The sequence below is a fragment of the Natrix helvetica genome (assembly GCF_964273705.1).
Source record: "Natrix helvetica genome assembly, chromosome: 1".
In the NCBI taxonomy this organism is placed as follows: Eukaryota; Metazoa; Chordata; class Lepidosauria; order Squamata; family Natricidae; genus Natrix; species Natrix helvetica.
The window spans coordinates 251,950,262-251,974,517 of record NC_138548.1 but is presented as its reverse complement, the minus strand read 5'-3'; the positions used below and the strand labels follow the sequence as shown (position 1 = coordinate 251,974,517).

Below are 24,256 nucleotides of genomic sequence, written 5' to 3'. Positions count from 1 at the left end.
GTGCTCTTCAAGGGCAGCCCCATGTAGAGAGTGTTGCAGTAGTCCAGGCGAGAAAGGACAAGGGCATGAGTGACTGTGCACAGAGCATCCCGATCCAGGAAGGGGCGCAACTGACGTACCAGGCGAACCTGGTAAAAGGCCCCCCTGGTCACGGCCATCAGGTGTTCTTCTAAACTAAGCAGCGTATCCAGGAGGACTCCCAGATTGCGAGCCTTCTCTGAGGGGGCTAAAATTTCTCCCCCTATCGTCAAAGATGGAACAAGATGCACAAATCGGGATGACGGAAACCACAGCCATTCAGTCTTGGAGAGATTGAGCTTGAGCCTGTTCCTTCCCATCCAGATCCGCACAGCCTCCAGGCATTGGGACATCACGTTGAGGGCATCATTTGGGTGGTTTGGGGTAGAGATGAAAAGTTGGGTATCATCAGCATATTGATGATACTGTACCCCAAAACCACGGATGATCTCGCCCAGTGGTTTCATATATATGTTGAACAGGAGGGGTGAGAGAACCAACCCCTGGGGCACCCCATAAGTGATGCACCTGGGGGTCGATCTCTGCCCTCCAGTCAACACAAACTGTGATCGATCCGACAGGTAGGAGGAGGACCACTGTAAAACGGTGCCCCCCACTCCCAGCCCCCCGAGTTGTCGCAGTAGGATACCATGATCGATGGTATCGAAAGCCGCCGAGACGTCTAATAGGACCAGGACAGAGGAGCAGCCCCTGTCCCGGGCCCACCAGAGATCATCGACCAACGCGACCAATGCCGTCTCCATGCTGTACCCGGGCCTGAAACCCGACTGAAACGGATCCAGGTAGACTATCTATCTATCTACAGTATCTATCTACCTATCTATCTATCTATCTATCTATCTATCTATCTATCTATCTATCTATTCTTTTTCATTTCATCCTGCTGTTTCAAACTTCTCAGATTTTTCTGTTCTGGATTAAGTCAAATTAATTTTCCAATTGTGTAATGGAATTCATAGTGATTTGCTTTATAGATATATTGAAAGGATAACAGAAATTAGGACTTGCAAAGTATATTGAAAGACAAAGCATTAATAACTGTGTTCCAAAACATGGTAGCTCTGATTTAACTATTAGTTTAGCAAAGGCTGAAAAATACACTTTCAGATGTATAGGCACAAGCATTTAGCTAGTTGTTTCAGTGGTATCATAAAAGGTCTTTGTAGTCCTGAAGTGCAGCCTCCTGGGATCAGAGCCTTGGTTCAGTCAGAGTAGCAATCAGACTCTGGTGGACCTAATACTGGAAGTTTCAGAAAGAGCAGCAGGTTCTCTCACTCTGTGTGTGTGTGTGTGTGTGAGAGAGAGAGAGAGAGAGATCACTTTATCCCATGTAGTTTTGATACCAGATCCAGTTCCTGAGAATTAAGAAAAATTACCTGTTGCGGTTCCTAGCTTATGCCAATAATTTTTTTTACTGACAAAATGAAAAATGGATTTTTTGGGTGGGGGGGAGGGGAGAGGTGATGTATCAAAGCCGCTTTCGTTTTGCCCTTTACATCGGATCTTTAATTCCAGTTGCTTCCATGCAAAAGATAGATCCCAACAAATTCATTTTTCTCTTGAAGTCCTAACCCTCGTTTTCCTCCAGAGCCTCTTCAATGGTCTCCCCATTGGCAATTTCTTCCTCGCTGCTGTCAGAAGCACTTGCTCTGAGGTTGTGTCTCGCTGTGGGGCCTCGTTCCACATTGCAGCATGTTCTCACCTTGGCCACCTGCTTTTTGGGAGGCTGCATCACCTCAACGGAGGGATCGTTATTGCCCAAATGCTGCTTGTTTGGACATTTCCTTAGGTGCTTGATGTTTTTTCCAAGAAAGCAGGGCATATAGACAAAGGGATATGCTAGCAAGAAACGAGACCACTGCTTGCGTAATTCAGCCTTTACCTGGGGAAAAAAAGGAAAAAGGTTGACAGTTAGGATAGCAGCCATTTCCAAGTGGGAATCTTCTAAATAAGAACTGTAGTGGTGCAGTGATTAGAATGCAGTATTGCAGACTAATTCTGTCAACTGCCAGCAGTTCGATCCTGACTAGCTCAAAGTTCACTCAGCCTTCCCTCCTTCTGAGGTTGGTAAAATGAGGACCCAGATTGTTGGAGGCAATATGCTGACTCTGTAAACCACTCAGAGAGGGCTGTAAAGCACTGTGAAGCATTTAGATATAAATCTTAATGCTATTGCCAACATAATATAGCTATTATATAGCATGGCCATTGGTGATTACCTTTAACATATTAACAGAGTTAAAAGGGGCCTTGCAGGTCATTTAGTCCAACTACCTGCCCAAGCAGGAGACCCTACATCTGCCTCTACCTAGGATTGAACTCACAACCTCCTAATTGTGAGGCGAGAGCTCCACTTCTACTGAATGACTGATTTCTGTCTCTCTACATTCAAATGTATGTACATCCATCAGATTAAACAATGTCATATTCATCTGAGTTCATCGGTTAGTCATATTTTTATTTTGCCTCATTAATTCTGCATGACAAGTGAAAGGCATTTAAACAGTTAATGTGGAAATGGGAATATCCCAATATCACTGCAATCCATTTTACACCATTTTGCAAAGGGGCATGAAAAATCACTGAAAAACAAAACTGGGGAAATTCTTGAATCTGCTCTCTCAACTTGGATTATGTCTGCTTTTCTCTACTAGAGAAATGGGCAGCCCAAACCCTCTCTCCATAGACAGAGGCCCTCCCAGGAAGGCTATTGGCTTATTGTGTAGTATGACAGATTATGCATGCTTCTCACAAGTTCATATGTTCGCAGGTAGGTGGCCAACTTTCTGGTCAAGCCAGGTCTTTTCAACTATTACGAGTAATATTATGGAAAAACTAATAATTCTTTAATCAATTTTTCCATAACTAAATGATCATCAAAGAACTATAAGCCAGTGTGTTCTGAGCAACTGGGGTTGGGATGCAGGGCTGAACAATGAGAAATGAAAAAGATGATGTACCTCGCCATTATAAAAGCAATATAAAAGTGCTACGAGAAAACCCTGGAAGAGAAAGAGAAAGTCAATTAGATTTGAGAGAAACAAATGACAAAGTATCATTTGACTTGGAATTTATATAATCAGAGAATACTTCTACAAAAAACTACCTGAAATATGAGCCATCATGATGGCAAATTGAACATAAATGCAACTATCTTCCTCTTGCTCAAGAATCATTTTTGCCTCTTAACAATTATAAAGGTTTCGACCTGTATCCTTCCTGAATAATCTGCTTAATTTTACATTGAACATTTTGTTGGAGAAAACATCTGGCTTGCTATTTTAAACCACTATGGTTGGTTACAATAAAATATATCATTTCTCCCTAATCAGGCTTTTTTTTTACCTTATACTGTGCAGGAAAACTTTTAATCTAAAGTTTAGGGCACATTATATTTATACCTGTAGAATAACCTCTGTATAGATTCTAGAATGTGGTTGTGGAATCTTGAAAGGTGAGTATTAAATTTAAGAAGTTTTCCAAAAGATCAGTTTATTCTGCTTCCCCACTTATTAGGCACGTTTTAAAATTATATTTTCAGAACTATCCATATTGGACTGATATAAATCTCATATTGTTATATAAATATAGACTAAGCCAAATATTGCACATTGATTTTTCTTCACAAGTTTTTTATTCTTTTTTGGTGGCAATGACAAGCTAGGTTTGCTTTTTGTTGTTGCTTTTTTGTCTGCTAAATAACAAAGATTCAGTTTATTGAAGGCATTGCTAATTGAAGAATTATTACTATACATATTAGCCAGATCTGTTCCTCTGACTTATGAGGAAACAGAAAATTTGAATTTGGCAGTCACTTGAAGATTGTTTCAAAAAACTCTATCAAATAATTGAAATGACAATACTGAAAAATTATGTTAAGTTTGCAAAGAATTCTAGACAAATAATTTAACGAGATGCTGGTATTTTAAAGATTATGCTAGATATTGTTTATTCAGTAGTAAATGTTTAATGTTTGCATCAAACCCTATTTTAAAAATATGTATTAAATTATATTTTAAATATTTTTATTATGCATCATTTATTAATGAGCTGTGATAATGGTTTTTGATTATTATTTTTCTTCATCTGTATTATGTAAAGTTGACATTAAATTTGTTTAACCCATTTCCATCACACTTCCCAAACTTACATGGAAAGAGCCAATGGTTAGCTGGATGAAGGTTTTGACATTCCTGGAGAATCCTTCAACATGCTCATCCATGATGAAACTAAAAATAATCTCATGAATTCCAAGTAAAGGTATTAACACAAGAGTTGACCTTGCCAACCTTAAAATAAAAACAATCACCAACATGAATTAAATTCTTGAAATAATACTCAACAAGAAACACATAATGGAATGATAACAGTCAATTCCTTGAGACATTGATTTGGGATTAATATTTGATTGGGATTAATATTAGAGATCATTCCATAATAAGACTGCAACCCTGTGATTCTTGGAACAATATCTGAGCAACTTTAGAACCAATTCTCCCTTTCAAGGTCACAGACAGGGCCTTCCTTGGTCTTGGAGAAGGAATCCAACATTGCATTCCCAAACTGGGGCTTTGTGAAATTGGGAAAAATCTAAGTTTATAAAGCTCCCCAAAGGAACCTAGTGAGGATTGAAGGAGAAGACAAAGGGCCTGGGAGTAAGTATATTTCATTTGTTTCTGTTTTAAAATGCTAAGTAAACTAAGAAGAGTGGATATGGTTCTCTTGTTTCTGCCCTGATCACATATGTTTTCATAGATTTTCACAGTGTAGGTATGCTAGTCTTGTTGTATTCGGGTCTTTTCCCATGTAAAATTGAGATTGTCTTGGCAACATTCCGGTGAGGTCTCACTCGCCATCTTCAGGCTGGTGTTTTCATCTTAAAGTGTGGTCAGAGCTGCCGTCTTTCTATAAATCTTGGTGGGTGTGTGTGGAGTGCTGGCTTTGTTTCAATAAGTGGATTGATTGGTTGTGTGGTTGTATCATGGTTGGTAGATTGGTGCTGATTGGTGCTGGCCGAATGTCTATTGTTGTTTTGTGGTGTAACAGCCTGGGTGGTGGGTGGGGCTCATTTGTTGACTAGGGCTGGTTTCCAAATGTCTGGTAGGTGGGAGGTATCATGACGTTTATTCATGTTGTGGGGGTGTTTCTCTATTTCAATAGTTTCCATAATTATTCTCTTGTTCAAGTGTTCAGTTTTGGAGATTAATTTGGATTGATATGTGCTGGTCTTATTGCATTCGGGTCTTTTCCCATGTAAGATTGAGATTGTCTTGGCAACGTTTTGGCGAGGTCTCACTCGCCATCTTCAAGCTGGTGTTTTCGGCTTCGTGTTTGTGATAATCTCAATCTTACATAGAAAAAGACCCGAATACAAGACCAGCATACCTATACCCATGAAAATCTACAAAAACATACACACACACACACACACACACATCATATCATATCATACCATATCAGTTTTACATTTTGAAATTGTGGATTTGTTTGTTTGTTTGTTGCATCTTGCATTCTGTGCAAAGTTGTGAAAATCCATCTAACCTGCTATCTAAAATGCAACATGATTGGTACAACTTATTGTCCCACTTTTCACTTTAAGTTTAGTATCCATTTTGTTGCAATTTCAGCTTCTTTAAAAGCAACACATTCTTCTAAAAGAAACAGCAAAGATTCTTCTGGACAATAACAAATGCAATTAGCAAAGTAAATCAATGGTTCTCAATCTTGACAACTTTAAGATGTGTAGGTGGCTGAGGAATTCTGGGAGTTAAAGTCTATAGATCTAAAACTTGCAAAAAATGAGGAACATTGATATAAATCTTTGGAGATTTTCATTTACATTATCAGGTGAGTGAAACATCAAACAGATATGTATTACAATAGTGGCCAAATATATAGACTCCCATATGGCAGAAAATTATAAGAAAGTGATATCTACCTGAACTTATAGTCACGAAAGGTCATCTGCTGAGCTTTAAGTTTGGAAAGTAACAGTTTCAGAATGTTCAGGAAAATGCAGAAATTAATCTTAGAAAAAACACATCACACATTACAGTTGGTACCTCTAAAATTTTGTTTGTCCACAAAATTATTTCCATCAGGGATTTCCTAAGGGCAAGACAACTGCAAGAAACACTGTTCAGTCTGTTTTTAATAATTTTAATGTATTGAATCTTGGCTTTCAAGTATTTCCTATACAATATTGTTTCTCTGTCCTGCTTGTTATTTTGAAATAGCTTACTAATAGTAATTGGAGATCAGGGAAGGAAAGGAGTAGTAGTGAATCAAAAAGAAGAGAAAAGTGCTGAGATTTAGTACTAGTAGCTAAGTGGCTGCTACAGAAGAAAAAAATATATAAAATATCATTGAACATAAAGAATGTCGTATTTCCACAAAAACAATAAATAAATATGTTTTTCTTACTAATTTATAATGTTGATAGGAATTATTGGACATAGATCCTTCCTACTAAGTTGCTGCTTGGCAACTCTGGACTCCTGTTAAGGAGTAATTACAACTTCACATTGACACAAGATATAATATTTTCAAATATCTACAGTCTTTTGAACTACATATTTGCTACCTAAGACCTGATAGCAGGACAATAGGAATTCTTCATGTCTTTCTTACATTGAAAAGGCAACTCTATGTAAATGGAGGGCCTGTATGTGAACTGATGACCTGATGTTACTTATGATTTGCAAACAAGTGATCCTTACAACAATGGAAAATAATATGGGTCCTCGAATGATCCACCAGACTATCATGTTCTCATTTGTTGACCAGCATCTAGAAAACAAATAACATTTTATTATTTCATGTAATAACAAACAATAAACCATGTTTGTTATTATTGTTTTTAAAACTCAAGATGAATTATAGAATCGTATCAAGACTCATATGAGTTAAAAGTTTCAAGGAAGATCAGCAGAACTACGGTTATATGCAAGATCTCTCATCGCTTCCCAAGACCTTATGTTTTGTTCTCTGGGAAAATAATCCATTGAATAGATGGCCCACCACAATTTTAAACAAAATTTAGCTCTCCAGCCTTCCTCTTGAGATTTCTTCAGAACCTCTGAAATTGAACTAATTTATTCATTGTAGAGAGGGATGGAACTAGAATCACTTGTTAGAAATTATTCTGAATCTCTGACACCTGATTCAGAATGTGATAGCCATCCGTCACTCTTCTGGTGAAAAGGAATATAGTGTTATGGACCAGAGGATCAATAGGAAGAAGAAGAGGAGTCAGGAGTTCTTCAAAATATTCAGAACCCAGCAATGCACTGATCTCCATTTCATGACAATTTTTTTGTGGCATAGTATAAAAAGTGTCATCCAGATTTTTATATCACTAGTCTTCACAAAGGATGATAATATAAATAAGGTATATCTTTGGATCATTTTAGACTCAAAACTTGTTCTCAGTTCTGCAACACTTTAGAAATTAAAACTAAACTTGATATGCAAGGGATTTTGGAAGGAAGAATTGAACCAACACTAACCTTTCTTGCTTTTTAACAAATAATCCACTGGAAGTTTTCAAGAAGAGATTAGAAAATAAATTTGTATGAAATGGTATAAGGTTTCCTATCTAAGCAAGAGGTTGGACTAGAAGACCTCCAAGGTCCCTTCCAACTCTCATTCTGTTATTATGTAAATCCCAAATTTTACCCTCCCTTTTTTTAGCCTTTAAAAAACATCTCTGATGGTTTCGGTTGTAGCAGATTATAACATAATTTCTTATTTATAATGGGAATGGAGATTGCCAATAGATTGAGTGAATAATAATAATAATATTTTTTTAAAAAATATTTGTCCCATTGGGTATCATTCTAAACTTTAAGATCCCATAATGCTTACTTACAAATAAGCAAATTGCAACTGCAATGGAGTCTACTTCCAGATAAGAACAGTACAGAATTACATTCTTAATTTCTTAGTAAAGGACACAAGCACACAATCTTCTATCTCTGGATGATACTGAATTGCAATTCCCCACATTTTTCACCATCACCCATATTTCCATGGGATGTTGGATGTTCACAATATCTGGAGTACCAAACGTTGCCTATCCCGGGAGTCCAGACTGGTTTAACATTAAGAATGAAGAGTCTAAGAGCTGTTGATTACATGTTTCCCTTCTTTATCATTCACAAGAATTATCTTATCACATTTGGTGTTCCAGCCCAACTCTAAGTATGGCCAAAGCCCAGTAGTCTGTTGTTTGGCTGGATAAACATGCATTGACTCTAATCTCAATGCCTTGCCATTTGTTTAGGATTATTCACAGCCCAACATATCTTTGTGTCAGTGCTTGTATACATATTTGCAATCTGATTTCTGTTTTAACATGATGAAAATTTCTGTCCTTTCTTGCTGTTTCTTCTCTTCTGTCCCTTTTTCTGCTCCTCTTTCAATCTGGAGAAGGCCATAAAAGTGATTTTTGCTGCATTCTAAACTTTCTAGTTGATATATTTTTAAGAATGTGTTTAGGAGGCTGCAAAAAAATTTTCTTATTGCCTAGCAATGCAGCCGCCACAACAAATGGTTGCTCATCTTTAATCTAAACATTGTGGAAAAATAAACAAAAGGCTCTTTTTCTATTGGCACAAAAAAGACAAGAATAGAAACAATGAAACCGATTAAGGGAATATTTAAGGCATTAACTTACACGTTATGCTCCAATTGGTATTTTAGTATTCCCCAAGGAGCTACAAACAAAATTGGAAAACCTGAAAGGAAAAACAAGAGGTGGATATTCTTATATGACAAGGCTTAATATGATTTCTGACCATATCAAGTGTTTTGAGTTAAAAGCATTTCTTCTAGTTTGATTGGTTAGAATGGCCTTCTATTTTTTTACAAATTTCACAGTCTAATATATTATTAAATCAATATAACAAGGATAGCTGATATATGGGAATTATCACTAGTTATGTAAATAAAGAAAAGGCTAATGGTCTCAATAATTTTGTTTTCTTTAGAGTTTGTTCCTTGTAAACCTCCCCCACCCCATTCAACAAATATGTTCATAGACATTTGCCTTCTGGTTTGCATGTGCTTTGAAAGTCTCCAAGCAAATAATGGCAGCAGCAAACTTTTAAGACTTGCATTTACCTAATAATTTGATGTAAAAATATACAGCAAGTTTAGCTTCCTATGCTGACTGAAATATTATCAACAGGATAATAAACAGGTAATAAACTAAAGGTTAGTTTTGACTCATCCCAGCTGAATAGCTGAACCAATCATGAAACTGACTGAAAGATGTAAATCTATCAGTCTATATCTTCTCCTTGGAAAAATCCAAGCTTACCCCATCCAATGAAGATGTATCTCAGCAGCTGATGTTTCTCAAACAGCACAGTAGCTACTAATAACCTGTAGAGGTAAATTCCTTCCACTAAAAGCCAGTAAGAATTTGCTCCAACAACATATTGCATGAAAAGAGGGCCCATCTTGCATAAGGCTAGTTTCTGCAAAAATGAGACAAAAAGAAGAATTAATAACACTGTGCAGCATTCCAGTAGGAGTTGAATTATTTTGCCCTTGAGTTTATTGGCTTCAGGAATATATGCTACTTCCCTGGAAACAATTGGTCAGACATTACATTTCAAGTCCATGGGGAAAAGAGTTGCTGATACTAAGCAGGGCTGTTGAAAACTCATACAGAAGTTTAGTGTTTGAATTTTGTTCCTCTTTCTTTCTCCCTTCTTTTAAACTTCCCCGTTTTGGGATATCATGTTTTAATTTATTGTGCTGTGGTGCCGCAGTGGTTAGAGTGCTCTATTGCAGGCTAATTCTGCCGACTGCCAGCAATTCTCAATTCTCACTGGCTCAAGGGATGGGATCCTACCCGTTAAACAACTGATTCTCTGAGTGCGCAGTTTAGAGAAGACTTACCTTCCGAATTACTGCTTGGGAAGGAAAACAGCTGAGTCAGAGAAATCCACTCAGCTAAGCGCAACTCAGCTAAGAAGATAAAGGTAGGTAAGGCATGGGGGGGGGGGCAGGCCCACTTGCTAGTGGGAACGAACTAGTTCACACCCAGCTGATCTTCGAAGCTACCGGTTCACCCGAACTGGTCCAAACTGGTAGAATCCCACCCCTGCTTCCATCCTTCTGAGGTCAGTAAAATGAGAGGCAATATCAGAGGTGAGTTCCTAGCGGTTTGGACCGGTTTGGCTGAGTAGGTAGTAACTCGGCCTGCCATGCCCCCAAACCAGTTCTCTCAGTGGCACCATAGGCAGCACCATCTTGTTTTTTGCTTCTGCACATGTGCAGAAGGATTTTTAGTACTGTGCATGTGTGCATCAAGCACACGCATCAAGCACACACGCAGTGCACCCCTGAGCAAACCAGCAGTAGCAGCAGCCGGAACCCACCCCAGGGCAGTATACTGACTCTGTAAAACCACTTAGAAAGGGCTGTAAAGCACTGTAAATAAGTGTATACGTCTAGGTGCTACGGCTATTGCTAGTTTTTCTGAGAGTTCACAGAATAGTAGCCAATAAACAATATATGCAGACAAAAACAATTTTGATCTGCTTTCTGACCTTGCCTTTGTGCATCAATTATTGTTGCTTAAAATTAGCTATTAGATCTCAGGCAGTAAACAAGGGATGAGCATCATATAAACGCTATGGATGAATGTAGTCAGAAAATATAACCCTGCAACTATTACTGTTTCTGAATTTAAAAATAGATGTGGGCAACAACAGACATCACTCTTGCTGCTTCGGTCACTTAATGTGAACACCGAGAGAGTGCCTGCTGCAATACCTCTGGACTCAAGGAAGAAATCCATCCACTTTCATCAGCTGGCCTTTCTGACTCTGAAGAAAGAAACTTGTAAGTACTGCGTGTTATGCTGTCTTTTATTAGAACTCCTGCAGCTCGGAGGATAAACGAAGCAAAGAGATTCATATGGATGTAGTTTCTCGTGCAATGCAGTTTCCTGAAGGGGAAGAGAAGCACAATCTATAAGAACATGGCAAAGTTTGTTATAGTTTTATCAGAAGAGCGTGTTCTTTTCCTGATGAGAGTGGGAAGTTATACTCTTCTTTGGGGATGAGGGTGGCCTGACCATGAAGAGTGTTACTGGATCAGGGGTCTGCAACCTTAAACACCCAAAGAGCCATTTGGACCCATTTCCCATAAAATAAATAAAAACACTGGGACCAACAAAACCTGGGTGCTCATGGCCAACTCAACATCACTCACTCCCACCCCGTCACATGACTCCCCAGTCAACCTACCCAGGTTTTGTGACTCCTGGTGTTTTCTTTTCTGTGGGAAATGTGGTGGGATCACTCAACAGGGAGCCGCAGCAGAGGGATGAAAGAGCCGCATGTGGCTCTGGAGCCACGGGTTGCTGACACCCGGCTTAGCTAGTTGTGTGGCAGGTGAAACTGTCTATGATGCCATAGCTCAGGTGTGTCAAATTTTTCAACTTTCAATTTCCAAACATTAGGAGCGCTCAAAACCCCCAGTGAGCTTTCACTGCATTTGGATGAGAAGCTTTTATTCTTCTGATGTTGCGTCCTCCTCCCAACATAATCATTTTCCCCCCAGTTATTGCACAAATTAACTTCTGTTCAAAGGTTCTATTACAAAGGATCCCATAGTACACCGTTCCCTCCATAAGGTGATCAGATCATGATAGGATGTACAGGTAGTGATTGACTTGCAACAGTTCTTTTAGTGACCATTTGAAGTTACAACAGTGCTGAAAAAAAGTGACTTGTGACCATTTTTCACATTTATGATCATTGCAGCATTCCCATGATCATGTGATCAGAATTCAGATGCTTGGCAACGGACTCATATTTATGACGTTTGCAGTGTCCTGGGGTCATGTGATCAGCTTTTGTGGCCTTCCGACAAGCAAGGTCAATGGGGAAGTCATATTTACTTAACTATGGTGTTACTAATTTAACAATTGCAGTGATTCACTTAATAAGTGTGGCAGGAAAGGTCGTAAAATGGGGCAAAACTCACTTAACAAATGTATCACTTAAAAACATAAATTTGGGCTCAGTTGGGGTCGTAAGTCAAGGACTACCTCTACTCAGATGTTCATAATCCTGTCCCTGCCTGCTCAAACTTTCTTTATTGCGTTCCTCTCTTGTGTGCTTCCAGTACAGGAAGGATTGTGAGGGTTCAGACATTTTAAAGGGGAGGGGGGAGGGGGAATGAAAGCATCACTTCAAAAAGCTCAGACTTTTAGCACTACTTGAGACCTCCTATCATAATATAATCACATTAATATTCCTGCGTTTGACAAATGAAAGCTCTTATTTGCAACATAACCAGATTCCAGAGGTCAATTAAGACAAATTAATGTACTGTATTCTGGAAGAGTCCTTATAGAGGAATGGTTCAGATATAATTTGCTAGACTGTGGGTGACTTCATTATGCATCTCATTCATCTCCTGAGGACCTGTGTTGCCTTATGCATAGCAAGAATAAATGTTGATTTAAAACAAAAGAATTATTATTTGCAAGACGTTCCTGCTACTGCTTATGTACTGGAAAATGTTCTTCTAGTCTGAGCAGAGCAAAGGAAAATATAGCTGTTTAGCTGAGAGTGTAATAATGTTGATGACTGCAATTGAAATGTCAACGTTGCAGTATTTTAAAATTCTAATTCAGTTTTTTAAAAAAATAGAAAAAAAGAAATGCATGCAGATATATAAAACTGAGCAGGACTGAGCAAAATCAGAGTAACAAGGGTTGCAGGTGGAATCAAATTTATCACCGCTCACCACTCACCACTCATCACAACAAAAGTCTACAAGAGTTTAGTAACATTAAACATTACATTTGTTCCTTGGTTCTGGATCTTTTCACTTTAAGGCTAGCCCAATTCAGAGCAAAAAATAAATAAATTGCACAGGGAAATGGAAGCTTGGTCTAGTACTAAAAGATAATGCAATACTAAATACTAACAAATAAGGATATTTTAGATGTTTATGAAAATATCCTTATGTAACCTTCATATTATAAAATCCAACTACGGGAGTGATCATTTGTACATTGGCGCAGTGGTTAGAGTGCACTACTGGAACAATGGTTAAAGTGCAGGCTCCTTCTGCTGACTGCTGGCTGCCTGCAATTTGGCAGTTCAAATCTCACCAGGCTCAAGGTTGACTCAGCCTTCCGTCCTCCCAAGGTGGGCAAAATGAGGACCCAAATTGTTGGGAGCAATAGGCTGCTTCTGTAAAACTGCTTAGAGAGGGCTGGAAAATCACTGTAAAGCAGTATATAAGTCTAAGTGCTACTTCTATTGCTATTTTAATCTGAGAATATGCTTTCCATTCCCATGACATGTTTGCAATAAATAGCTGTGATTTCTATAAGTAACACGTCAGCAAAAATGAAATTGTGTAAAAGTCAAAACTCAGAAATGATTTAATAGTCTGGGATGAAGGTTAATACCTTTCCCTAATTAGAACTCAAGGGGAGTTATGTTGACTAGAAATGATCCACCAGGAATTGGCATATTTTGTGGAGCATCAATGAAACAGATACAACAAAATGTGCCTAAACTGTAGATCATGCATAGAAAAAAAACGATGTTTGTCTTGTTTCTGCATCTTTGAAGCATTCTCCTTATTTGTCTGCTATCTAACCAAGGATCATAAACAATCTTTACAAGACAGCCCATTTCCTTCCAAATACTTGGCCCTTTAAAACGAAATGATTGCTGTACTCTTCATGAATTATATAGCCATGTTTATATAATAAACTTTGGAATAACTAAAACTCTACAATGATGAAAAACAACAACTGCCACGCAACACTGAAGAACAGATTGAAGTACAAAGTTAGAAATAAGCATTGGAAAAAAGTTGAAGACTCCATTCCATGGCATATTTTTATTAAGCCACACCTGTACAAAACTGCCTTATTTTTTGTCATATGAGAGCCAGTTTGGCATAATGATTAAAGGCACCAGGCTAAAAAGATGGAAACCATAAGTTTTAGTCATGTCTTAGGCAGCTGTGTGACCTTGGACCAGTTTCTCTGTCCCAGACCCAGGAAAAAAGCAAGAGCAAACTACTTCTGAAAATATTGCAAAGAAAACTGCAGGGACCTTTTTTTACGTAGCAGCAGGAATCAAGATTGGTTCAAAGGTATCAAAACAAACAATCCCCATATGGAACTATTAAGATTTCTTTTCATTTTTCCTGTTCTTTCCATTCCTATTCTCCAGACTATACACTTCGTTACATTAAGTGGCTTCTCGTTAAAGTCTTTGCTACAACTTTATCTTGCATCAGCTTATTAATGTTACTCTTGTATTATGTGCCTGTTATTACTTGGTTCATTACTGATATGATGTAGCATACGTCAAACACAACATGAATCTTTGATGACTTTGTGAAGGGGTACTCAACACATCACTGTAATATTTAGCACAGTCAAAGTTCATTTTTTAAAAAAAGAATAATGTTCTTGCCATCAAGTAAGCATATTAAATCTTTTAGGCAAAATTCTGCTGGTTATTCTTCTTTCTCAAGCTCAGTAGTTGATATATTTCATTGCTTTTATGTGTGAACATAAAATCATACAATGCAAATTGCAATGGAACTGAACCAAGTACATGAGGTTCCGGATGTTTTTCCATGGTCAGTTATAATTCTGTTCAGTCAAAATGATTTGAGAGAGTTTGGGTTCTTTCCTCTCCTTTCATCTCATTACAATCTGTACTGTCCTATTCTTGGTAGTAAAATTTTAATTGTAATTTAGGAATCCCATTGTTCCATTTACATATGGATTTTACTAACAATCTTCCCTCTTGAACTCATGGTAAGGTTGTTCACTTGTATTTAAGCTGAGCTGCTAAGACAATTCCATTCTAGGTCTTCAAACCTGAGAATATGTGAGGCTGGCTTGGTAGTAAATATTTGTTTGCAGTAATAGTAATAACCATAGCACTTAGACTTATATACCATGCCATAGAGCTTTACCACACTCTCTTAGTGGTTTACAGAGTCAGCATTATTTGCATATTGCCCTCAACAATCTGGGTCCTCATTTTGTCAATGTTAGAAGGATGGAAGGCTGAGTCAAACAGGATTGAACTCAGGCTGTGAGCAGAGTTAGTACTGCATTCTAACCACTGCATCACGAGGGCTACTAAATAAACAAATAATCAAATGCAGTGGTTACTCAGCTATTCCTTTAATTTCAGTGTTGGTTCTCTATGATTGACATTTCCAAGCTAGTCATGATTGTCACAGACTTATTTGAGGAAGGATGATTTAATTCTAATGCAAATACTTTTGGCCAAAAATTTTGGGTGACAGGGTAAATATGCTAGGATAAGATATATTTCAAATATTTTAAATATTTGATATGTTATTGACAGTCATCAAAAACAAATTATTATACTAAGGCAAGAGATGAAAAACATTATTTCATTGTTCGAGTAAAATCTATAATTTTGTATTTCATTCCTCTGACCCTCCCCAACTTCTTCCTGAAAGGTTCCCTCATCTATTTTTCCTTTGTTAATATCTAATTTGGCCGTTGTAGGAAGACATTTTTTACCTCTTTGTATATTTCATAGTCTGTGATCAAGGGAAATCCTTTGGGAAGGTCTGACATCATCTCCTTCTCTGTTCTAACATATGTGGTGATGCATAAATCAAATAAATCAAATATTCTAATGAATAGTTTAAACAGACCATATTCTACTGAAAAAGAAAATGGTTATACTGACCTAAATAACAGCAGAATGAAGAGTGCTAAGACAAGGGAAACAAGAGAAATAGAATATCCCACAGTGGAAAGTTTTTCAAACACCATAAACAATGTAAGATCTTCTGTCTGAAAACAACAAAGAAACAACATACTTAATGTAGTCAAGTTTTCCTGAGGGAGGTAAATTCATAAATATCAGTTATGTGCCTAACTGCTACTACTATGTTGACACATACAGCTGACTGCAGAATTTTAGGCATCCTTGGTCAAACTACACCAGTGAGTACCATCACTCATACCCTGGATATCATCCATCCATCCATCCATCCATCCATCCAACCATATATCAAAATTCTTAACTACCCATCTACCGTGCATAGCATTTAGGAGGCTTATAGAGTGCTTCTGGGGGCTGGAAAGGCAGAAATGTGGGGGGAAATGGGCCGTTTTTTGCTCATTTTTTCTCCCCAGCCCCCAGGGGCACTCTATAAGCCTCATAATTGCTATGCAAGCCCATTTTTTTGACAATAAACAGGCCCATTTTCACAAAAAACAGGCCGTTTTTTGCTCATTTCCACCCCAGCCCCCAGGAGCACTCTACAAGCCTCCTAAAGGCTATGCATGCCTTTTTTGGTCAAAAAAACGTGAAAAATGGGCCATTTTGGGGAAGTTGCAGAGTGCAAAACCTTTTTTTAAAATTTGCTTCTTCAAAATCTTGATGCGTCTTATACTCGGCCCTTTCCTTGAAGATCATCAGAAATTTCAGCTGCAATACCTCTGGTTTATTACCCTTATTGCAAATCATTTTGAGTCCATTTCCTCTATCACTCTATCTTTTTTAATTCTTCAGCTTTTCTCCTAAAAGGATTTTCCTTTTAAAAAAAGAAAGCAATCAGAGGTATCATATTAAGAAACAAATCTGATTGCCTAATGCAACAAACAAGGAGATAACCACCCACTTTATGCCATATTTAGAGAAACACTTAGCAGTCCGTACTTGAAACATAATTCTATATTTGATTATTGCTTCTCCAGTGACAGCTCCAAAGTGCCAGGACAGAGGAAACTCAAAAACAGGAGCTAATAGTAGTCAATTAATCTTTATGATGGTCAAAACCATTGTAAACATAAGTTAAAACAACCTAAATATAATCCCAAAATATAATAATATTTTAATACTTTAACACATGGTGTAGTTCTATTAACAAAACGGGATGTGATGCAGTTTTATGGCTAGGGCACAAAACCTAGCAATTAAAAATGTGATTTTAGAATGTCTGTCATTGTAGAAAACTTCAGCCTGGCTAGGCATTCTTTCCATTCAAGGACACATTAATTGAAAATGCAGTTGCACATATAATTTATGCTTTATGAAAACATGTTCTAGAGTTTCAGGTTCACCAGAGGAACAAGGACATTATTTAAGTACTAGAGGGATTCTATTATATCTGCCATTCATAACTGCAGTGGAGAAGGCATTAAAATGTGCTGTGCAAAAAAATTGTAATGGCTGGAAGTAAGAATTATGGTGTTGCTACCAAAAGAAAAATTCTCCATCATAAAAAGGCACAATATTCTCTCTCTCTCTCTCCTTTCTTTCTTCTTTCTTTCTTTCTTTCTTTCTTTCTTTCTTTCTTTCTTTCTTTCCTTCCTTCCTTCCTTCCTTCCTTCCTTCCTTTCTTCCTTCCCTCCCTCCCTCCCTCCCTCCCTCCCTCTTTCTTTCTTTCTTTCTTTCTTTCTTTCTTTCTTTCTTTCTTTCTTTCTTTCTTTCTTTCTGTAAGAGACATTTCTTTATTTTGTTTTATTAGCCAAACCTCCATTCTGTATTGACTTCCCTTCCCTTCTTCTTTATATAGGACCATTGTGGAAAATAGATCATATGTGCTATCTAAACATTGTGCATGTTCCTGAATGTTTCTATATTTTATACCTGGGAGCCATAACATTGTTAAAACTGTACTTCTGAACTCATCTTGAAAAAAATCATTACAAGTTAGGGTTCTTTGGGGTGTAGAAACCCAGTATGCAAATTCTCAAAGGAGGCTGTGTAGTCAATAAGGAAACTAAATCAAATGTGGAATCTTGCTCCGTGTATTTATGGCTTATCTCTCAGATTAGTTTGGTGCGCTTCTTTTGAATAAACTCTGTAGTCTGGTATCCCAAAGGAGACAGGGTGAGGGACTCCTTTAAGCCTCCAGTCTAAATCATGCTAACCCTCTTTTCTGCTCCCCATTTTCATGCAAGGTAAGTTGCACCACAGGTGAGCTGTAATCAAAAGTACCAAATAAGAGAGAACATAGAATAATAGAGTTGGAAGGGACCTTAGAGTTCTTCTTGTCCAGCCCCCTGCTTGAGCAGGAGACCCTATATTGTTTCAGACAAATGGTTGTCCAGTCTCATTTTAAAGGCCTTCAGTGATCGAGCGAGCTATTCCAATTACTTTCACTGTTAGGAAATGTCTTCTTAGTTCTAGGTCGATTCTGTCCTTGGTTTCTTTCCAACCATTGTTTCTTGTCTTGCCTTTTGGTGCTTTGGAAAATAGTTTGACACACACACACACACAGACCCTTCGTTTTGGTAGGAGTCCCTCAAATATTGGAACAGTGCTATCACATCCCTTCCCCCAGTCCTTCTTTTCATTCATATCCAATGTAACCATTCTTTGTATGTTTTAGCCTCCAGCCCCCTAATCATTTTTTGTAGCTCTTCTCCAGAGTCTCAGCATCTTTTTTGTATTATGGCAACCAAAACTGGATGCAATATTTCAAGTGTGGTCTTACTAAGGTCTTGTAGAGCAATAGTAGAATTTTGCTTGATCTTGATTTTATCTTTTTATGAATGCAGCCCAGGATTGCATTGGCTTTTTTTGGCTGCTGCCGCACACTGTTAGCTCATTTGTAAGGGACTGTCCACTAGGACTCCAAGGTCCTTCTCACAGTTACTGGCATTAAGCCAATTTTCACCTAATCTATATTCAGTAGGTCAAAAGTAGATACCCAGTAGGCCAAAAGAGGATTCCCAGAGAAGATTAAAGAGTGAATGGGTCTCCCACAAAAGATGACTCTGCTCACTTTTACTTTGAAATGATTCTCAAGGCATTCCGAACGATCACTCCAAACCTCTGTTGTATTTTCAATCTTTTGCCAAATCCCTTGGTCCAAGCAGACTCTGTATACGTTCCTTGCACTTCCTAAAAGTAAACAGACACAAGCTCAAAGGTCAAGCCATGCATTTCATTTTTCAGCCCTGGTTTATTGCTGTCACCCTTTCATCCCATGCATGGAAAGACCAAAAAAAGGAGACTTGGCTTACTGTGGGGCAGCTCTTTCTAATGCTTGTTTATTAGGGAGGTAACTGTAAAAAGCTTAATATTTCTCCGTGGACTAACACTGCCAAAGCTGCACAATTCCCTATTTTTAAATCTTTTTAAAAGCCTAAACCCGCGGGATAAGACTGTGTTTCTTTAAATAACTTTTAATATCTTTGTCATGCTTTAAATGAATTGCACTTGAGGTTACAAAGCATTAATTAATTCAACATAATTGGGGTCTTTTTCTATGGAAATAGATTTCTGGTCAAAAGGGAGCTCTCCATCTCTACTGTCTTTTGATGTATCTTCCATGGGTAATTTAAGGCATCCATCCTTCCTTCAGATGTATCTCTTTCCTAAGCATGATTGATCATGAACAGTTCTAGCCAAAAACAACTATATTTGAAGACATATGAACACCCCCCCCCCATTTTCCATGATTTTTAGATTGTTTTATGTTGCTTCTATCAGTTACTGTCGCAATCATTTTGTAATGATCATTCTTATATAAACAAAGCCAACTGATCTTTCATTTAGCCAACAGAAGTCTTTCTAGTTCTGCTATTTATGTTCCCTTTGGCTAGAAATAAAAATGTGAATACATCAATCTTGTATTCTGCTTCTGGGGTGTGTGGGATGTCTTCCCATTTGGTTATGTTAAGCATTAGCTAATATCCTAAGAAAATCACTCCAGATTTGTGATGTTAAGCACACAGAACTACTGGTTCTGCATAGAAAAAACTTTGCACTGGCATAGACATACAAATATAATAGTAGAATGCCATACCATATCTTTACACCTGCTAAGAAATGACACAATCAATCCAATTGCAATAGTTATGGGTACAGTACTTCCAAAAGGACTTAGACTCTGAGCTTGTCAATCAGAAAGGTCGGCAGTTTGGAGGTTCGAATCCCTAGTGCCGCATAATGGAGTGAGCTCCTGTTACTTGTCCCAGCTTCTGCCAACTTAGCAGTTCGAAAGCATGTAAAAATGCAAGTAGAAAAAATAGCAACCACCATTGGTGGGAAGGTAACAGCGTTCCATGCACCTTCAGCATTTAGTCATGCCGGCCATATGACAACGGAGTAATCTTCGGACAATGCTGGCTCTTCGGCTTTGAAATGGAGATGAGTTGGGAATGACTAGCACATATGTGTGAGGGGAACCTTTACCTTTAGCTTACTTCCAAAGACTGCTGAACTGCACCCAATTTTGCTAGCAGGCTTAGTGGTAAAAGATGACAGGAACTGCAATTCAGGACATCTGGAAAGTTAGAGGTGCCCCCTCCCAAGCTTAGATGTTCAGTTTCAGGGACTGTTGCAAATGTAGGAAGGTAATCAAGTTCCAGATCTTAATACCACTACTTTTATAATTACTATACTCTGTACTGATGATAGCAGAATCTGATTGTAATTTAGTTATTTTTCCAAAAGCTATCAGATACTATTAGCACAGAATAATTTTATTTTAGGTCATGGTGTACTCAATATGAAACTCCAAAAGGGAAAGAAAATTATATAGTGTATTACAATTTCGCAGTTTCCAAGTTTGCATTACCATTTTTAAGCCACGGTAAATAAGATGGACAAGCAACTGAGACATTTCCTGGTGGTGAATGAGGCCAGCAAGCAAACTGATCAAAACTTCCATTACAATATATTCCTGTGAAGAAAGTAAGAGAATATTTTTGAAAGGTAACAAAACGTTACAAGAAATTGATCATCAAGGAATGCAGTATCACTAAACTAAGCTCTACAGTAATTACGTTAGCAATATGTAACTTTGCATATTTGTTAGTTAGTGTGAACATAAAATTACTATTTGTAACCAAGCCACAGTACCTTTCTGAAAATAGGTTTAAATGCTGACCATAAGTAGCAAATTAAGAATACCAGTTACCAACTTATTTTTCTTTCATAAACCAAACAGATATTGTTGATAACAAGCCAATTTTTAAATGAAGCCATTTCACTTTTTATTTCTTTATCACAAACTTATTCTGTTACTGTTTTAACACTAACATGGCACCATATTGCAAGCCAACATAGTTGGCTGAGATTCCAGGTAGATAGAAATGGTAATTTTGTTTAGGACACAGCTTATTAAACTAACAATATCAAGACCAACCCAAATAAATATAAATACAAATTGTTTGATTGTAACCATGACAAATAAATTTAAACGGCATGGGAGTGTAAATGTAAAATAAATTTCCATCCCCCTCCTTGCTTTTCCTCTCTTTGTCTTTTCTTTATCCTTTTTTTTGTATTTATATACAGTACATTTTGAATGTTACATTTTAAAAAACCACATCCCTTTATTTATATATACACAGACTTTTTGCTTTGTTTTTCATTTTCAGAATTTCTTTGGCCACCTACTAAAGCAAGTACAATGTAAAGCAAGTACAATATGATAAACCACAGAAATTAATTCAAACTGATCTCAAGACGCCAAAAGGTTAGTCAGAAAATTTAAAAATGAGTAACAACCAGTGTTTAGGTAAGGCAGACAAATAATATTTCAGCTAATTATCACCTTGGCCAGGTCACAACTTTGTGTTATATCTCAGTAGGATATAAAGATGAATGAAAGGAAACAAAGAGAGAAATCAGTAATGGTTGAAAACATGAAAGCAGCTCTTTTTTTTTATTCCTAGCAACCAGATAGATGAATGTTCTCCATGACAATCTATCCCTAACTTTGGTCTTTTAGGACTTCCAACTCATAGCCACTGTGATTAAATCCATCCACCTTGCTGCCAGTCATCCTCTTCCTCTCTTTCCTTCTAGCTTTCTCAGATTAGACTTTTTCCAGATAGCTGGGTTTTTTAAGTAAGTAGGCTGGCTTATTTTCCCATTTTATTAGGACTATTCTCTAGCAGTTCTTCTTAAATTCAGCATTATGTTATATAAAATAGCCTCTAATAAAAGCTTTACTTGCATCCAAGCCATTCTTAAAACAATGCCTTCATTTAAAATTAGTTTCAAAAAAAATATTTTACTTTCTTTTTACAGTTCTTCGCTATTGCTCCTTTTTATAATAACATTTCATTTAATCTCCATCTAAAATAATTATGTTTTCTTTTATAAACAAAACTCGCAGCTTAATTGAAACTAAGTTAATTGGTACTAAGCTTTCAAAATGAGATGGAATGAAATATTTATAAAGATGAAGGAAATGATGAATTAAGAAGTCAGAAGGATTTAAAACTCTGTAAAAAAAATCTGGAGAAGTAAAACAGATTGATAACAAAGTGAAGAGGCAGAACCTGAGGGCAGAGTCAAGAGAGGAATCAGCCTGGAATTGTTCTGTTTCCGCAAGTGAGCGAAGTCTAGTCTCCCCTGGTTTTTGTTCACTCATCCAGCACCAGTTTAGTGCTGATTGTTAGTTGCCTAGATTCTGTTGCACAGGCTTGAGTAATAAGTAAGTTTGACTAGAACTTAACATTTGATCCTGAATCTTTGCACCTGACACAAAGTGGAAATTTTCGAAAGCAAGAAGGACTTAAAGAGACAGTTAGAAAGAGAATTAGACAACTTGGTTCTATTGGAATTAAGAGTGAAGGAATTTTGTTTGAGATGTAGAGCAATTGCTGAGCCTTCTGATAAACATATTATAGAAAGGATTAGCTCTAGCAAACTTTTTGTATCAAGAATAGAAGAATAATGAGGCAGAAGCTCATAAATTTTACTGGTAAGAGTAAAGCAGAAAAAGGTCCTTCCAGACTGGAAAGCATGATTTTTACTTTCCAAGCAGATAGTTTGCTGTTCAGAAGAAAAGAGATTATCTAGAAAGATTTAAAGAAGAATTGGAGGAAATACAAATGGAGATATCAGAAGAGGTTACACAAAATCATAATAGATTGAATAGGAATCTGAAAGAGATAATTCTAAATTAGATGCTACGTTTATTGGCTTTTCTAAAATTTTGGGCCTGATCATGGATTACAAATGTTTTAGAAGAAATTTAAGTGGAGGAAATGTTCATCAACATAGAAAAAAAATTAATCACTCTTATTTTTAAAAAACCCAAGACATTTGCTTTCAAGAAATGCATATCAGAAAAAAGATATAAAATGCTAGATTTATAAAACTCAGGATGAAAAATTTATCTGAGCAGTTGCAAGAGAAAGAAAAGTTATTTTATATATTTATCCTGAATTAAAACTAGGATTTGTTTTGACTGATAACCATGGTAAATTTGTTGGGTTGGAAATTATTCTACATGTGGTTAGGACTTTGATATTAGGAAGTTGTGCCTTTAATAAGAAGCAAATATTGTTTTATAGAGGCTTATGGAGGTTTCTGTTATGAAAAATTGATATTGGATGGAGGATTGGAATGGAGTGATCTCTCCACAATGACAGAGCTTTTGAGATGGACAGTTTCGGATTGGTTGACACAGAAAAACAGCATTTCAAGGGTAATATCTATTTTTCAGAATGACATTGGTTTTTCTCAAGAAAAGATTTGATTTGGATTTGAAAGGACTTGGCCAAAAATATTTCCGGAGTAGAGATATTACCAGAGACCTTTTACTTCTAACAGTCATAAACTTTAGCTCTTTAAAATATTATCATATGATTTGATTTGTTTTAATTTCTTCTTTGTCCTATCACACAAGCCTCTTTTTGTAAATCCATTAGGAAAAAAATATCAAGGTCACTCTCCTGGTTTGTCATTTGTAGTTCCCCTTTAAATTTTAAAACTTCCGCCCATTTCTTCTATAGGTCCAGTGACACATTATTTCCTAAATCATTCTCTTGACCTGTCCATTTTCAATACTATCTCTACCTTGTCATATTAAAGTTCTTCTACCTTTGATATTTTTTGGTGTAACATCTTTTGGACATAATCCATTGATAGTAACTGATATCATTAATGACATTGTTGATAATATGGCCACTATTTTGTGATTCCATTCTTCAAAAACTATTTTCAGTATTTTTATTTCATGTTACGTTTTCTACAAGCCAAAACAGGATCTATTTCCCTCATGAAGCTGAGTATCCTTTATAATCAATTCCATCTCATCATATTGCTATTACAGGCCCGCTCCCAACTCCCCCCAAATCTAGCCAATATAAAAGTCCCACAACCTCTTGTTCTTTTTTCACCACATGTACTTTGGACAGTGAAGAGAAAAAAACAAAGAAAAATCTATGCTCATCCAAAGTAGCAAA

At 37.1% G+C, this 24,256-nt stretch overlaps 1 protein-coding gene across 2 annotated transcripts in view; it reads right to left on the bottom strand.

Annotated features, from left to right (window-relative positions):
- Positions 1–1,002: 1,002 nt before the first annotated feature.
- GLP2R (glucagon like peptide 2 receptor) overlaps positions 1,003–24,256 on the bottom strand; it is a 36,836-nt gene continuing 13,582 nt past the window's right edge. For both annotated transcript variants that reach the window (XM_081936449.1, XM_081936450.1), the window contains 11 exons: positions 20,629–20,733; positions 18,829–18,947; positions 15,777–15,883; positions 10,828–11,002; positions 9,362–9,521; positions 8,717–8,777; positions 6,759–6,828; positions 5,978–6,066; positions 4,190–4,328; positions 3,000–3,041; positions 1,003–1,921 (listed from right to left, as the gene is read on the bottom strand). In XM_081936449.1, the coding sequence (XP_081792575.1) occupies positions 1,607–1,921; positions 3,000–3,041; positions 4,190–4,328; positions 5,978–6,066; positions 6,759–6,828; positions 8,717–8,777; positions 9,362–9,521; positions 10,828–11,002; positions 15,777–15,883; positions 18,829–18,947; positions 20,629–20,733 (1,382 nt within the window). In that variant the 3' untranslated portion in view covers positions 1,003–1,606. The remainder of the gene's footprint in view (positions 1,922–2,999; positions 3,042–4,189; positions 4,329–5,977; positions 6,067–6,758; positions 6,829–8,716; positions 8,778–9,361; positions 9,522–10,827; positions 11,003–15,776; positions 15,884–18,828; positions 18,948–20,628; positions 20,734–24,256) is intronic.